At 35.9% G+C, this 17,618-nt stretch overlaps 1 protein-coding gene and 1 long non-coding RNA gene across 4 annotated transcripts in view; one reads left to right on the top strand and one right to left on the bottom strand.

The window, feature by feature from the left end:
* LOC150108934 (uncharacterized) overlaps nt 1–17,618 on the bottom strand; it is a 353,210-nt gene that overhangs the window by 217,012 nt on the left and 118,580 nt on the right. The window lies entirely within an intron of this gene.
* LOC150108935 (heparan sulfate glucosamine 3-O-sulfotransferase 6-like) overlaps nt 6,562–17,618 on the top strand; it is a 70,026-nt gene continuing 58,969 nt past the window's right edge. Inside the window, exon 1 of the mRNA XM_090404425.1 lies at nt 6,562–7,730. Within this exon, the coding sequence (XP_090260551.1) occupies nt 7,111–7,730 (620 nt within the window). The 5' untranslated portion in view covers nt 6,562–7,110. The remainder of the gene's footprint in view (nt 7,731–17,618) is intronic.

The raw sequence follows: 17,618 nt of genomic DNA, 5'->3' as shown, positions 1-17,618 counted from the left end.
TTTTCCTCTAGAAAAACACATTTTTGCCTCCTGCAAAATAGACCAGAAAATCGGATCCTGTCTTTGAGAGAGAGATTAAATAGATAATATTCGTCCAATCATGGCAAAAATTAGATTTATGTCAAGCAAAGTTACTTGTAGCGAGAAGTTACTAAATGCAGAATATTAATGAAAGATTAGATGTGGTTTCGTAATCACTTTAAAATATGAAACAAGAAATAACTACCTTCCCCCAGGATATTAATTTAAGTGACCAATGAGAACAAAGCTTTATTAAACGTAGAAGACAAGAAATATTCTTATTATCTTTGCAGTACGTAGTAACAAAGCAAACGCACATCGAAACCCTTTCTTAGGAAGTTACTATACCGTCAATGGGTGCAATATCGCTTTCCTTGCAAAGCGACACTGTGCGGAAGCATGGATGTAGAGTCTCCTTAGAAATACCATTAATTTCCTTCCTACGTTTTTCCTGGAGTGCTGCCAGATTGTGTGGATTGTCTGTGTACACCATATCAATCAAATATCAGAAAGATAAGAGGCAGTAGAGTTCGTATCGTGCGACGTTTGAACCATGACACGCCACTATGACACTTCTGAGAAGTATCCAAAAGATTCCGTAGATGCCAATACGTCGAAATGGAAGTTCAGTCATATCTTCCTTCAATGGTCTGCAAATGTTTTATTCAGACGAAGTATACTGAATATTAAAACTCTAAATCCACAGGAAAATAAATATAAGCAGATCAAAGATCAATTTCTATTTACTGAACTTTTATATTGCTTGTCTCTTTTATGAAGATGTGATTCTCTTTTGCAGAGTTCCTACTTCCATTTCATGCCACTATGATCAGTATAATGATTACAGCTACAACCACGCAACCCATGAAGCTCTTTATCATATATCGATGTAAATATCTAAATCATATTTGCATCAATATATTTTACATTAAATCAAATAATTTTTCAAGAAAATATGCTGCATTTAAAAGGTTTCGAAGAGGCTCCGTAGCTCAGTTGGTATAAATGAGCCCTTTAGTTGGAAAGAGCCGGGTTCAAACCTTTAGCGGGTCTTTTTAATCAAATGGTGAGTTAACCAGTCTCATACGGAAATGGAGGCTTTTTCTTCCCGGAAACTCGGATTTTTCGTCCTTCAGAAATAGACAAAGGCCCCGTGGACACAGATCTACAGTCACAAATACTTGCTTTTAGGTGAGATGCATCAAAGTAGTGACGGGCTGACTGCATTAATTCGTCTTGACCCGTAATCGGAGAACTCTACCGGTCGTACGGACGGATGGGTTGAAGATGATGGAAAAAGTTTCTAAATCTAGTTAATATGAAAGAAACATCGGAAATCAAGTTTTTAAATTATAATGACACTGTTTTTTTATCGCTTTTTTTTAATTTCATGTCATACTTTTGTCTTCTCTGACTCCTACTGCGTATAATTTCTATTTACAAGAGAGAATGGTTCTCATGCAACATTATCTCACATCTACAAATAGGAATAGGAACAGGAGAGTAAAATTCTATGCCTTTGTTGCTATTACCAGTTGTCTATTATTTAATCACTGTTTTACACATTTGGAATATTTTAGATGAAATAAATAACTCATAATAATAGTGGAAATCCTTTAGAGGTATCTAAAAAAATTTGAAATAACTATGCCTCCTAGATTAATTTAAAAATTTGTTAAATTAAAGATACCAGGAAATTATATACTTAGTTTAATCCTTTATCCAAGTGTAAGCAAACAAAGTTTGCTCATGAAGTATTTTCAGGACTGAGGCAACTCGTGGACTGAGTTCTGATTACTTTCCTTAGTATCCCATAATGCAAAGCACATCTCCTTGTAGACATGTATAATTCTATGCATTATGGGAAGGGTCACTACCCAAACCGGTTTCGACCTTTACTGAGGTCTCTTCGGTGGGAGCCAGACCCAAAGACCTCAATAAAGGCCGACTTCATACCAAGGTTGAAGTAATGCAAAAGTCATATCTTCCTAATTTTTCATCAAATTCATCAAGATATGTTCTACTAAATATTCCATCGAATTAACATGGTGGATGCGTAGGAAGGTACGCGACCTTCATCCATGACCAAAACATACGCATAGGCGGCACGAACTCGGATTGATTCCTTCATCTCAAGAGCAAACAGGATCCAACTTGACATCAGTTCTAACTGCTTCACTTTTCACAATGCTGCATGAATTCAGCAAAGCAAGCCACTCACCATCTTCCAGAAAGAGATTCTGACTATAAATCCGATTCATATTGACAGATCTCTACAATGTATAAAAAATTCAATCCAAACTCACTTCCAAATAGATATAATCCATACTAATCTTGATCAGTGAATCACACCTCAGACTCTAACAACCCTAAATTAAGAAGACATTCACTATATAGGATAGACAGACTTAACTCTAGTGGCGGTGGCACAGCCATTTTTAATAAAAATTATTTAAGCCACAATGTTTTAACCAACCCTCAAACTTTAAACCTAGAGGCAACAGGTGTGGAGGTGCACACCAACAACGCAGGTAGACTTAAAATCTATGCAGCGTACTATCCTCCCCGCATTCCACTATTGACATCGGATTTAGACTCCATCCTCGGCTCCACGGATTCTATAATTATAGCAGGAGACCTCAACTCCAAACATACAGCTTGGTTCGGTTCGTCAATCAACTCCAAAGGCCGTACTTTATTTAACTACACTTCACTCAACTCTTCAATAGTAGCTGGACCTACCGAGCCCACCCACTACAGTTCATCAGGAAGCTCAGATGTACTGGACATAGTCATCCTCAAAAACATCAGATATCAATATCAGCTGGAGAAATTAGAAGAGCTTACTTCAGATCATAACCCCATCCATCTCAAGCTAGGCACCCAGGATCAGCTCTCTCTCTCCTCAATACTCTTTTATAGCATGGGACAAGCTCTCTAAGGTTCTCCCAGTGCACATCGGCCTACCTCCTGTCATTCGCGAAAAAGAAGACACAGATTTAGCTGTAAGCAACCTAACAAGACAAATTAACACAGCAATAGCATCAGTCACGCAAACCACTGTCTTCCATTCATCCAATCGGATTCCGGAAGAGATTATGAACCTGATCAGAGCTAAAAACAAAGACAGAAAGCGATACCACAACACGAGAGCCCCCCGCAGGACAAAACAATCTTAAACAACTTGAACAGACAGGTTCGAGAAGCTCTGCAGAAACACAGGAATTCAGAATGGGAATCTAAACTTACGGAAATCAACCCAGATGATAACTCCGGAAATTTCTAAAAACTCTTCGTACCAAAAGACAACCCCCCCCCACCCTATGAAGACTAAACATGGAATTGCACACTCAGATGAAGAAAACGTAGAAGCCCTAATTGACAATCTGGAAAATCAATGCAGCACATCTTATGAAAACTTAAATATCATCATCAAATTCCTGCCATGTACCCTCAAGGGGTGTACAGAATATGATAGTACTACATGAAAAATTTACATCATTACTAACTTCCTGTCTACAATTTTTCTCCAAATCAGTCTGTTACTTGTCAAGACTCCAACATTATCAGATCTTATGTTTCTATCGTCTAAGGCACTTTGTACCGTATCAATCCACCTATATCTTGGTCTTCCTCTGGGTCGTTTTGCTGCCAACCTGGCAGAGAACACTTGTTTTGCTAATCTTTCCTCTCCCATTTTGTTTAAGTAACCATACCACCTGAGATTAGCTCTGCTAACGCATTCCGGGATGCTGACAATGTCAAGTTCTTTCTTAATATCCTCGTTTTTAATATGACATTGCCATTGATGCCATCTGTTCACACCTCTAATTTTTCTCAGGATTCTCATATCTGCGGTCTTTAGTCTTTGGTCAAGTGTTTTACTTCTGACCCAGCTCTCAGATCCATAAGTTAAAACTGGTTTGAACACTGTCTTGTATACAGCTAATTTAGTCTTCCGACTAATTTCTCTCTCTCTTATTCCATGTGAATTTATTCAACTGACTTCCTACCATACCAGCTTTGCTGATTCTTTTGTCTATTTCCAACTTAAATATTAATAAATTTATTAATAAACTTAAATATTAATCTCATTAATAAAGTTCATCGTTAGGTCAGAAAAGCCTTAAGACAGCCTAAGGATGATTCAGAGCTCATCACTCCCCACTACTCCAACAGAAATAATCAACATTATATTCCAATTAAAGAATAAAAAAAGGCTGCTGGTCCCGACGGTATCACCAATAGAATAATAAAATTACTCTCAAGGAAGACCATAGTTTATCTAGTTAATAAAACCAATTCCATATTAAGACTCCAGTACTTTCCCTCAGCTTGGAAAACTGCTGACATCACTCCTCTGAAAAAGCCTTGTAATAACCCACAACTCCCCCAAAGCTACAGGCCCATCAGCCTTCTTCCCTGCCTCGGTAAAGTAACAGAAAAAGTCATCCTAACAAGGCTACAACTAGCAGTGGACAAACATGAAATAATCCCAAATGAGCAATTTGGTTTTTGCAAGGCTCACTGCACAGTGCAACAAATTAACCGATTAACAGAACACATCATTCATGGTTTCAACTGGCTTCAAAGCGCAAAATTCTAGCTCCTTTCTGGCCGCGCTACTGTTCTTAATTTATGTATCACACATCCCTCTAAATTCAAGAACAACCATTGCGGCCCTGTATGCTGGCGACACCGCTATTCTAGCAAGGTCTCTCAGCCCTCGCCTGGCAATCAGTAGACTCCAAGGAAGTATCAACGTTATGGAAAAATGGTTCACCAACTGGAGGATTCAAGTAAACCCCGTCAAAAGCTCAGTCATTTATTCTCTAGAAAGAAAGGTCTGCATTAAAGAAGACATCCTGCTCTCTGGTCAAAAGATCCCATGGCAATCAGAGACCAAATATCTTGGGGTACTACTGAATACGAAACTCCTATTTAACAAGCACATCAATCTCATTGGCTCCAAGACCTCCAACGTAATAGCTCAACTCTACCCAATGATCAACCACAAGAGTAACCTGAACTTATAAAACAAATTACTACTTTACCGGATGGTTATACGTCCAGTCTTTACCTACGCCTTACCAGCATGGAGTCACGCTTCAAGATCAAACATTTCGAAATTACAGAGAACCCAAAACAAATGCCTTAGGAATCCTGGATGCACCGTGGTTTGTCAGAAATTCACAGATTCATCGAGAAACCGGCATTCCTTACATCTCCTCTCTTCTTCGTGATCTCGCAGAAAAATTCTTCAAGTTCGCATTCAAACCCACTGAAATTAGTAACTCCTCTTTATTTGAAAAGTCCCTGTTCCTTAGGTGATAATCGGGACTCGAACCTTGGTATTTCTTACTCAGTTATAAAAGGATAATAATAGATATTAGATGTGTGTCAGATCTGTTCTTTTCAACTTACCCTAATTACTACATATGTGCAGGTATGCATATTCTAATAACTTACACCATGATAATGGTTAACGACGCCATAGAATTCTGGCTAGAAAAACGAACTGCTTCATATCATTAGCATTATCTGAAATGTAAGTGATAAGGGGAAATATATAATATAAGCAATGTTTATGATATTTTCATTTTAAGAATTCACGTGAACGAAATTTAAGATAAGAATTAAATTTAAATATTGTCTAGAAGTTATGAGTTTTTCGCGAGTGAATGTGTGAGAGAGAGAGAGAGAAAGAGTTATGACTGAAGGAATTAAGACTATGAGTAAGTGTATGAATGCCTCTTAATTGTGTGTTGTGCTTGTTTTGCAGAAGGAAACCCTCGGCCTCCGCATGAGACCGACTAACTCATCCTCAGTTGAAAAACATTCATAACGGTTCTTCACTTCTAAGAGAGAGAGAGAGAAGAGGAGAAAAGCAAACAGAAACGGCAGATAAGAAAAACCGCACTGCGAGAAATGGTAAACAGCTACGTAGAAACTGTAAATTAATCGACCTTGTTAATTGCCGACTAAACCAACAATTAGATTCATAAAATGTTTTTTATCCCACATAACCCAAGATCTTCTGCACAATTTATATCGATCTTTAAGCAATGAAAAATCCTTGTTATTTAAGACATCTCCCACCCCCAGTGCACGATGTTAGAAAAGGAAACAATTCCTTCCATAAAGTCATTTATAACGGCTTCAGACAATTAAAGATTCGTTTCTCGTATTTATATGAAATTTCCTGTTTGAAAAACATCTTCAAGTCCATAAATCCTTTCTTAATTTCCCTTTAGAAGAAAATGTCTGCTAACTTTCGGTCCAGCTGTTCATCTACATCGGATGCACTCGGCGCGCCAGCGGGAGAGAGGGGAAGGATTGAAGGATGATTCCTCGAAATCGCCGATAGAGGCCGCTGGTGAGGCTCGCATCGAAAACTCCGCACGTTTAACTAACGAACTCCGGTAAGCCATTTGGCATTTCTAGTAGAGATGCTGCGGCGTCGTAATGACCTGTCCAGCATGTGTGTTCCCGACTCCGTAACATACCGCATCGACCAGCGAGACTCAGTGTACAGAGACATTGTGCTGTGTCAGACGTCGTTGACCGTGATTGAGCCCTACTAAAAGGGATGGATGGATGGATGTCTAGGCACCTTCGACGGTTCGGTTTCCTCGCGACTGTCGTCGGGAGCTGTCGACAAGCGCAATCGCTGAGCTGCGGCGGTGCACGTCAGATGTAAAAAAAGGTGCTCGGACGGACCCTCGCTCCTGAACACGTGTCCATCCGTAAACAAACAAACAAACAAAAACTGAAGGCGCGGAACATCAAAAATGCTCTTCGGTCGGAGGAAGAAACTGCGAACTTTGAAGTCAGCCGGTTCTTTCCCCGTCAAGTGGAACGCACATCACAAGTTAAATCGGTGGGTGCCAATGTCTTCCGTCTCGAGAACGTGAGAAGATGTCCGTCTGCTTGGCTGCCCGACACAGGTAGTTTTCGGGCCACGATGCATCGGCTGCAGAAGCTGGCCTGTTTAGCGAAACGAACAGCGAACACACCGACTCAAATTCGGAGGCAAATCGGGCTGTAACCGTCAGGTTAACGATCGACAGCAGCAGCAGGGACCGTAGCATGGATCGTCGGTATCGCCGCCGTTTGCGGAGTACTTTTCCTTTGGCGGCCATGTGCTGCGGTTTCGTATGCTACTCGTGGTACACGCTCGTCTGCTGTCCCTTTCGCATGCCCCGGAGCGAAATAAGACAGAGTGCCGCTAACGAGATGAGCAATGCCGTCAAGCCGGTGGCGTGGAGACAGCGGTATCCGGACGGCGTGAACAGGCGCAAGGCCAACCCCTGGAAACCAGAGCAGTACGTCGTGAAGGCTTGGCTGCCGAGAGGAATCAAAGAGCGCGTCGAGGCAAGCTACGAGGATTACAGGTTACTGTCGACAGGTGATCGGAGTTCACGAGGTCGACACGTCGGCAGAAACTTGACCCTTGTACACCTTCAGACAACACTTCCGAAACAGGGTAGGGTCGAAGGAAGGATGATGTCCACACAGAAAACTGAGAACAAACAGAAAGGCTTCAGTCCTCCCATTAAGAGAATCCCCCAAGCGCTGATTATCGGCGTGAAAAAGTGTGGGACGAGGGCCTTGCTGGAGTTCTTGAGGGTGCATCCGGACATTCGCGCTTCGGGGCCGGAGACTCACTTTTTCGATCGTCATTATCACCGTGGTCTAGAGTGGTACAGGTAAGTGAGATCATCACAGAGAGAGAGTTTTATACTAGCTGTTAACTGCATGTAATCCTCGTCTTTCAAACTCGTTCAACCATCGCTTTCAACTATCATGTCTTCTCAAGTCAGTCTGTTCTTCCTAAAATCATTTTCTTCAAACCACTTAACACTTTCTATTACCGGTTGTTCAATTTAACATTTTACTCGGTGAAATCAATTAGTTGGATGTGGAATCCAGTCCTTTCGAGTTTGTCAACAGAAGAAAGGAATGAAGCAATCCATTTTTTTATTCAGTAAGAAAAGGCACGTACATCTCGTAAAGCAATTTGGCACTGCTCAGCAACATACTTAAGAAAATTACCATTCTGTAAACGATGCAGATGTTTTAAACATGAAGAATGGAAACCCACATTATTTCTCGGCTCACTCATGCAGGCGAGATTATTGGTGGTTTTGACTGTCTTCTCCATTTATTTTAAGCTGCACCATACATGTAATTAATCGGTCACCCATCATTAGAAGATCATTATCCCATTAAGCATTCAATAGCTGGTCATTAAATTGTCTTAGGTTCGTCTCAATGTCCTTTTTTGTGGTGACTTTTTTTTTCATGAGAAGTGGATTAAAAACGTTCCGGTCGACGACAAAGTTGACGTAATGAATATCTTCATGGTCCATTAAGAGGAATTTAAAAATAAGAAGAAACAAATAGCAGAATACCAATAACATTAACATGTTTATCGAATGTCTTAAAGATAATCTTCCAGTTAAGAGTTTTGTATCTTTTAATCCGTATTTTTATTTGCTTAAGCATTTCACTGACTACACAAACGAGTGTTTATCTGTTTGAAACATGAAAATTAATTTTTCTAAGGGATATCATGATAAATGGAGTCAATTAAATGTTCACAAGAAAATGAAGCACACATAAAGGTGCCACAAAAACTCTCAGAGCTTATGTAAGCATCAAAGAATTACAAAAAAAAATCAATGTACCTGAAAGCAAAAGTATTGAAGATGATCTAAAATTGTTACGAATTTGTGATACTCTGGATCATAAGTATGTGAAATGTGTGGAAATTATACAGATATTTTAGATAAATATTTTTTCCTTTATTAGTTTTTATTTCGTCCATTATCTATCACACACTTTTTATCAGTATTAAGTAATCCTTTTTTGCAAATCGTGTTCATTTATATGAGTGGCTATACCTGAAGTCCTTGCTGCTTCACAGATTCAAAAGTCAGGTCTTAATATTCAAAGGTTCAGGATCTTAGTCCTAGAAGGGAGGGAGACTAGTGAATGACTCATTGGCTCTATTGGTTACTCTTTGGGAGTGAAAAGCAGGATCAACGAGTCTATAATAACAGTTTAAATGTTAAAAGTCAACATTGCATTGATAGTACAGCATGGATTTTTGCTCATCTATGTCTTCAGCGGTTTGAATTTGAATCCAAATTACGTAACAATACAGAAATAATGCAGGGGAAAAAAACTGTTTAACTTAGGTGATATTCATCACCAGCTCGGAAACCCTATCCAAACTTACACTCTTCCCTGCTTATTGAAATAGTGAAATGGCTTGAAAAACTATCATATTTGATAGCTAGAGGATTATATATATATAATCCTCTAATCCTATTAATCCTAATTGCTTAACTAATTAGGAAAACAAGTATTGTAATAAAAAATGCGTCCTATAACAGTATTCCTGTATAGTGACAGCCTTTCATTATCACATCAATTAATCTTAACTGTCGTTTTTTTCTATATATCGTCAGCAGTTTATGTATTGTTATTTATGAGAATTCTCTGTCATTTTGAATCACTTATTGCATTTTTTTCATTACATAACATTACTAAAATCAAAGCTTAGTATCTTAAATCCCAAATTCCATTACTTTTTAATCCAGCCTAAGTGGAATTATCATTTGCTATGATTTTGAAATGTTTTACTAAATTTATCAATAAAATGATCCTATAAGAACTACTCGAACTGAAATGGGTTGATATATTTTAATAAAGATCACTAAATACCACATTTTATAAAGTCCTTGTGAACAAAACGAAATTATTATATGCGTACTGACGGACAACGAATCGTAAAACACTCCTAAAAAAGGAGCTACTTGACAAAATGTCTAGAATTGAAAGGCGAGTTAGTCTCATCCGGGGATGAGACAAACATGTCTTCCATGTATTTGTTGTTCCATCAAGTCTTCACATATGAATCAATCAATAATAAATAATCTGATACTTTGAAGGATTGGAAAGAGAATAAAAAGCGAACAATACAATCATTCATTCATGTTTTTCCACAGAATATTTGTAATATACGTTTTTCATATATATCTGTTCTTGTTTCTTCACTTTCCCCCAAATGATCTTGGAAACCTATCGAACAATTAGTACCATGGAAGGCCAAGTTCAACCAGCCCTCATGCTCTGGAGACCAATTACATGGGTAGTTAATTCCTTTTATATTTTCCGTAATTACTCATCAGCAAGTCAGCAGTAAATTTTAACTAATCCATATCAATGAACACAATATTAGAAAATTTACTTAGCTAAGTGGAACAATGAACGACCTGCTATTCAGTCTGTGGTAGCTGCACATCTCGAACACCACAATCTTGTGGTTTCAATATTCTAATGTTAACAAAAAAAGGTCCTTTAGCTCATCAGGATATTAAAGTTGTTTTCAAGAACACTTGATTACAGTTGAATACATAATGAAGTACAGCATTTCTATGGTAACTGGAGTACTTATGATAGTCAACAATGGTCGATTGTTTTTCGTTAAGCGTTTCCATAATCCGGTCTGCAAATTATTCTGAAGAAGCACATATGTGAAAACATTAAATTGAAATATAAATCTCAGGTGATTTTCCTTTCATTTTACACAATCATCAATATACCTTCATTATTTATAAAATATTATTTTAATAACTCGGCACTTTAATTCGTTTTTAAGTAGTCTTAAATGTATAAAATTCTTCATTTAGAACCAATATATGTCAACGCACCTTAATAGCACTGTAAGTAGAGCTGTTTCAATTCTATTTTGGATTCGAAGAACATTATAAGTTACTTGTTGATCTCCACACTCATGTTTTCCTATAAGAAACTCAAAATGTTTCTTTTGTGAACGCGCAACAAACTCATTATCAGACTTGGCATACTCTACGTGGGATGCTACGATAGCTTCAGGAAAAGTCAAGTTAGTTGGCAGTAACAGGTCATTGAACCTAACTCTTACATATTATTTTCTTGTCTCGGGATGATTTAAACATTATATGGTTAACATTTTTCACTACTGACTACACTATTTTGTATTGCCTTCCACTGTCCTCGAAATAAATTTTATAATGGTCTGTTCTTTGCCATTTAAACATATTAGTGTTTTATTGCAAACCTAAGAGCATCTGCATGTTGTTCTGTATTTTGTATAAAATGTTGAATTTATATTGCATATTACTTTTAGAGAAATCGGATAAATTGTGTTAGATATGAATATATGATTCAGAAAGGAACAAGAACTGTTCCATAAAATTTAAAGAAGAACATAACACGAAGAGACAGAGAGAGGAGAAAAATGATAAGAAAGGTGAATGCCTGCTCTACAGCAGACACCAAGGTTTCTTATTGTCCCACCATGACTCGAAAACTATTCCAGCGGTTGTGATTCACTTCCTGATAAAGATGTTCCGAAAACAGAATTGGCAACAATAGCTCAATTGAAGAAAATACCACGACTATGTGTAGGATGGGAAACTGCGCTCTGTAACTTTTAGAACGTCGGCAGTTGAAAAATTTCTCAAGTCTTTTATTGTCTCTTGGGGGGGGGGGAGAGTAAAGAAAAGGCAAGAAAGCAAATTGTTTGCCTGCACTTCTCTCTTAGTACAGAATAGTGTAGGGTGTTCGTTACAGTAGTAACAGAGGTCTTCTGTTTACTTTTAAAATTTTTTCCTAACTTTTTTTGAATTATACGATAGCTACACACATAATCGATACTATCTGAACACCCCCAAAACTTTAAAGTTAGTGAATAGATGCACTTGTATCATACTTATGATGCATCCTACGCGACTGTCCAAAATCATTAAAAAAAGCCCGAAGTAAGCATTGCCAAAATGCAGGAGCAAAGCAAACACAACATTGCCATAAGGCAGGAACAGTTCAATCTTCTTACCCTACCTGCATCTATAACTGATCAGTTCTATTATTCATTTGTATTTCTGTTTACTTTTATATTTTTCTTCCAACTCTTTAGGATGTTTGATTGTCACGCAAATAACTGATGTTTTCAAGACATTCAGGAACTTTAAAGTTAGTGAAAGGACGTATTTGTATCACTTGTGATGTACACTACATCGATTGCCTTAAAGTCCTATTAGTCATTTGCAATCGAGTGTAAAATCATAAACACGAAGGCCACTACAACCTAGAAAATAATTTGCTTAATGATATTTTTGGCGTCTATTTTTAACAATCGGATTTCATTCCATCACGCATGAGCAGTACCACATTATGTTAAATACTGTATAATTCATATGGTTTAAACAATAGACCGATCCTGAACGATTCAAGGTCTCCTTTTCTAGCAACACATTCTACTCATTTCTCTTTCTCCTTTAAAGTGTCAGTCGATGCTTTGTGAATAATTTCAATCCATTTTTTGTCAGTGGACAATTGAGGTGGAACGAACATTTCTGCTAGCCATCGACACGAGTTCATAGAACGATTCTATTTCCATCATCGCTTAATGACGTTAGTCACACACTTTATTGTCTGACGTCAGTTTACTTGTTCAAGGCAAGGATCCAACTTCCGCTAAGCATTTCTCTTTTGCCGCACCTAAAATACGATGATGAATCACCTTTCACACCTAACAGCTACAATGACTAATTTCTCTGCCTGAAACTCACTCTGCATTTTGAGTAATTGACTAGTTTGCCACTCAGAGAAGCTAATTATTATTATATAATAGAAATTTGCGGGCTGTTCTTTGATTAGCGGTTTGTTCCTGGCCTTTTCCTTTTGGCGTGGGTGGGTGAGTTTCGCTCGCTAAACTTTTACAGGAAGAAGATAATTAAGAAGTTTAAAAAAAATCCCTGAAAGGTGTAACCTACAGTACGTGTAAAGAAGCAGAAGATTGCTTTATTGTGCACCTCCAACCCTATTCTAAGAAGTTGTTTTAATGAAAATTTATTTTCTCAAGAGAAATTTCTTAGTACGTGACCTTACAGTGTATTGAATTATGAATGACTTTGTGTGTACTTTGACAAAGAAAATTTTCTTCACCGAGAAAAATTAAATCCTAAGTGGGGGATGGAAAAGACTTATTTAGATTCTAATAAGAAGTTAAAGCTATAAGGTGAGGAAGAAAACAGAGAGTCTTTCTGACCTATAGCAGTCGTTGCTACCGACTACACTATAGAGGAGTCTTTGTAAATAAGGACTGCAAATAATTAAGCAAAAATATAGACACGTAATGTGTTAAGCATCATAAAAAAATTAAGCGCGCGTTGTAAAATATCAAGTAATTAAGACTGCCAAAGAAAATCTAGCCTAATAAAACTGATAATTCTTTATCAAAAATGTTCCGTGATTTATAAAATATCTGAGACTGGCCTCAGAAATTCTCATATTCCACATCCAAAAAAGTAAAACAAATGACGTGTTAAACCAAAAGATAAATGCTTTAACAAGAAAACAAACATTTGCAAAGTATTAAAAAAAATAAATATCGGGTTGATCCAACAAACGCGTTGTAAAAGTCATCACCCTTTGAGAACTTTTTTTACGTCTAATGTTATTCTAGTTAATTACCAATTATGTAATACAGTTAATTTATAAATGCCTTAAGATTATTAAGGACGATAGTTAATTACCGTAGATATGTTGGTAAAAAAAGTAATGTCAACTAAGTTAGTATGGGATTAAACTCTAGATACCGAAACAAAAAAAAATAAAATAAAAAAAGTCATTGTTTACAGCTGTCAATTAGTTTAAAATATTAAATTATAAATGTTGGCGCAAGTAATTATTAAAAAAACATTAAATGTTTTGTTTTCTTATTCATTAAGAAAGATAAATATTTCATTGGTAAGGTTTTCTGTTTTAAGAATTACGAGGAGAAAACCGGAAGATTATTTTACTAATTATTTTTCATTATTGTTAAATGACATTTCTTAATTTTTGATTAGTGATTTACCCGAAAAATTTTACTAGCGTTTCTTGTACTTCTTAGGACTTATTATTAAATGATTTTCTTTTTAAAACTGTGGAAAAGAAATCTACTCGTATATCAGAGCATGCAATATGCGTTTCAATATGCAACATTGCATATTGAAGCATGCAATATGCAACATTGATAGATGATGCTACCAATAGATGGTAACATCATCTACCATCTATTGGTAGATGATACTTGGAGGATTTTTTTATATAAGAATTTTTTTCTTACATTCCCACTTTCGATCTAGTACGTCATCATCATGTCCAAAACCATTCATTCTAAATTTTGACATGCTGATCCTTTGTTTTTCCCATTGTGATCAACGCAATTGACGATTACTGACCAGCAGCATCATCCTTAAATAGTTGCCTAGAACATGTGGTGAATCACGTGATCAGGTATTTTACACATACGCTGCCGTTTACGTACATCTGAACAAAGATTTCTAATTCAGTGGCTGGTATGTGTATTACGCTTTGGAACTTTTCCATCTATTCTTTCACTTTCCTTTCATTTTATCCTTTACACTATACTAAACATCCCCCTCTGTAAACTTCGAAGGGTTTGACCTCTTCTGTCCACAAAAATGCGAACGACATCACTTCTCCATAATGGTATAATAAAACTGAATTCACATGTCGGTATCTGGAGAGTTCATCGAAAAAGGCAATTAATCGAAAGACAATTCATAGAATGAACAATTCATCGAACGACAATTCGTCGAAAATGCAATTCATAGAAAAAAACATTTTCGAAAAAAAAGTTTCGAAATGATATTAGCAATTCCGCTTTGGCTGGATCAATTTAATGAAATTTTAGTTAACATTTTCGGTGAATTGTTTTTTCGATGAATTGCATTTTCGACAAATTGCCTTTCGATTAACTGTTTTTTCGATGAATTTTCATGGGACCTCACATGTCTACTCTCGTCAAGCATTGGCAACTGGGATGACACATTTAGACATGTTTAAATACATTTAAGTGTAACGTTGTTTATATATGATCTGACAGATACCGTTCGTACATACAAACTGTCTTTAATATTCAATTATCCTTGCATAATAGATACTTTCTGAGTTGGGTATAACTTAGAAAGTCTATACTTATATAAAATCAAAAATACTCAATGAATTTGGCGTTGGAGCAAGACTCATTCCAGATTTCCTAATTTTTAAATAAATTAGGAAATAAGATTTTTTAAATAAGATTTTTAATCTAAATTCAAGTAATTTATTAACTCAGAGCATCTAAAATCAAATGTTTATTTTAAGAGGATACATCGTGTGAACAGATGCAATTATTGTTAGTAACTTGCTTTGTTTCCCTATTCCATTATTAGTGCACAGAATTACTGATAAAAGTTCGTTTCTTTCTGCCATTCAATATTTTAATATATCACGAATTAATGGAATTAAAAGATAAAAAGTTTCCCCAAGTTTTTATATTTAATTTCATTATATTTTAAATTAAATTAGTCCCGTAAAATGAAAGGATTACGGTTGGAGAAAAACTAAACATTCACATAATGCTTACCGCAAAACGAAACTTGCAACAATATTTTGTTTAGGTCGTTATCTACAGCAAAAACCTCTTTTTCTGTTGAATAAGAAAATATCTCTAAAATTAGGTTACAGCAACTTGCGATAGTAATTACTCGCACACAACGAGAAAAATGTGCATAAAAAAATTCAGACTATCTTGTTGAAGTGCAAAAACTGCAGCCTCGGAAGAGAAAACAATGCTTAAGTTATGACGCATGCATTCGAGAGAAAAAAAAATATGCATCACATAAAGAACACCTCGTAGGAAGTTATGTAACAGTCATTAGAGAATTTCTAGACTGTCGGTTGAGAGAACGACGTAATCATCTCTTTAATCGTGTTATTTTTGCTTATTTTCTAGGTAGCCTTTTTGCGTTTCAGCAAGGAATCAGCACTTCTCTGGGTTCAGTGAATGTCAAATTACAATGGGGACTAGTCAGGGCTGTTTTACACGTTCCCTAGAGCCTGAAAGATGAATGGCCGGAATTAGTATTACGATCAATTATTATGAAGCACTAGCCACAGGAACATAACCTCTACCCTAGAGGATATCATGGCTGTAAAGTTGTTATCTTTAAACGCAGGTAGATAAAAGACCCGACGAACATTGTAATATCGGTGCAATTAGTGAACAGATACACACACTGAATAATGTCCCAGATATCATGACAACTTCCCTTACCTTGAGCCAACCCATTCTACAATGAATGATGCTATCTCTCTTTTCCTTGTATATGTGAACATCACTGAGGCTGTAATTTTCTCCGAAGAATAATACCGTCTGTATTTATGGCAGTGCATTAAGAAGCATTTTAGGGTGGTCATTTACTATTTGGTCTGCTTTAGCCGTGTAAGCCATTGTTCCAGTACTGTATGTGAGTATACATTCATATACAGGTCATGTGATTTCTTGAATGATAATTTTAATTATATTACATTTTGGTATACTTGCTGTTCTATGAATATTTTGTTTACTTTCTTTGGCTAACAGCGAGCAGTTAACTGTGTTTTTAAGTTTTGTTATACATACACCTTTTTCTATTTTATATCACTTCGCTTATATAGCATCTTTTTTCAGGTTATTATTATAATCTACTGCAGTATGTATTGTGAGTCATCATAAACATTACTGTATTATACTGTATTATTTTTACACAGCTTGTGAATAGACTATCGAGTTCAAATTGGTAGAAAAGTTGTTTGCACTCATTGAAATAACGTTTTGCTTCAACAATTCCGGCTTTGTATGTCCCTAAATGTGTACGACCGAAGACATTCAAGTTTTTATGTTATTATTGTAACTGATCCTTATTTATTTGAGCAGTTCGTATGGATTCACAGTTTCTTGGTTCTCAATTTGAACCTTTCTCAGAAATATTCATACGTAACAGGATGTTTTCCTTAGGAATTATAATTAAATGCTACTAAAGGAATCTCATTATATTTAAGTATTTTTTCCTATAGATTTTCGAATTCCATAAAAGAAACCACTTCTCTTAATAAAAGCATAAAATGAGAAATGCAACAATGGATGGAGTTTTTAAAGCTATTTTGGAACTACAGATAAAAATGTTCAAATATATACTCTACAGCCTCTAATTTTGGGATAAAATCTTGATTTTCCTCCAAATTTTACAACTTTAATACACAGATACCGTATTTATCTTTTTTTTCACTATTATTTTTATTGAAATATTAATATGATCTCTTTGGGATAATATTTAATTTCATAGACTTTTTTGAAATTGAAAAATCCATGTATTACCATGAATTTATCAAAACTCGATTTTTATTTTTTTTTTTTTAATATGAATGAATTTTAAGTGAAGTTTTAAATGGTTTATGCTGCGAAATATGAATTTTTTAAAAAGATAAAATGTTAAAAATTATTATAATCTAAAGAATAAAACAAAATTTAAATTACTATTTAAATTAAAATAGTAATTTTAATACAAATTATTAGTTTATTTTTAAAATAATTTCAATAAAAATATACGAAATTTGAATAACTAATTAACAATATAAAATTATGTTTATTAGTTTTACTGATCCCATTTGAAAAATTTTAAATTAAAAATGTTGCATGCAGCGAATAAGTTTTTCTTTGAGTTATCACCGCT

This window comes from Typopeltis vanoorti, chromosome 2 (assembly GCF_054136105.1).
Source record: "Typopeltis vanoorti isolate ZY-2024b chromosome 2, IOZ_Tvanoo_1.0, whole genome shotgun sequence".
Lineage (NCBI taxonomy): Eukaryota > Metazoa > Arthropoda > Arachnida > Uropygi > Thelyphonidae > Typopeltis > Typopeltis vanoorti.
Note: the sequence above shows the minus strand (reverse complement) of the source record. Positions and strands in the feature narration are given on the sequence as shown.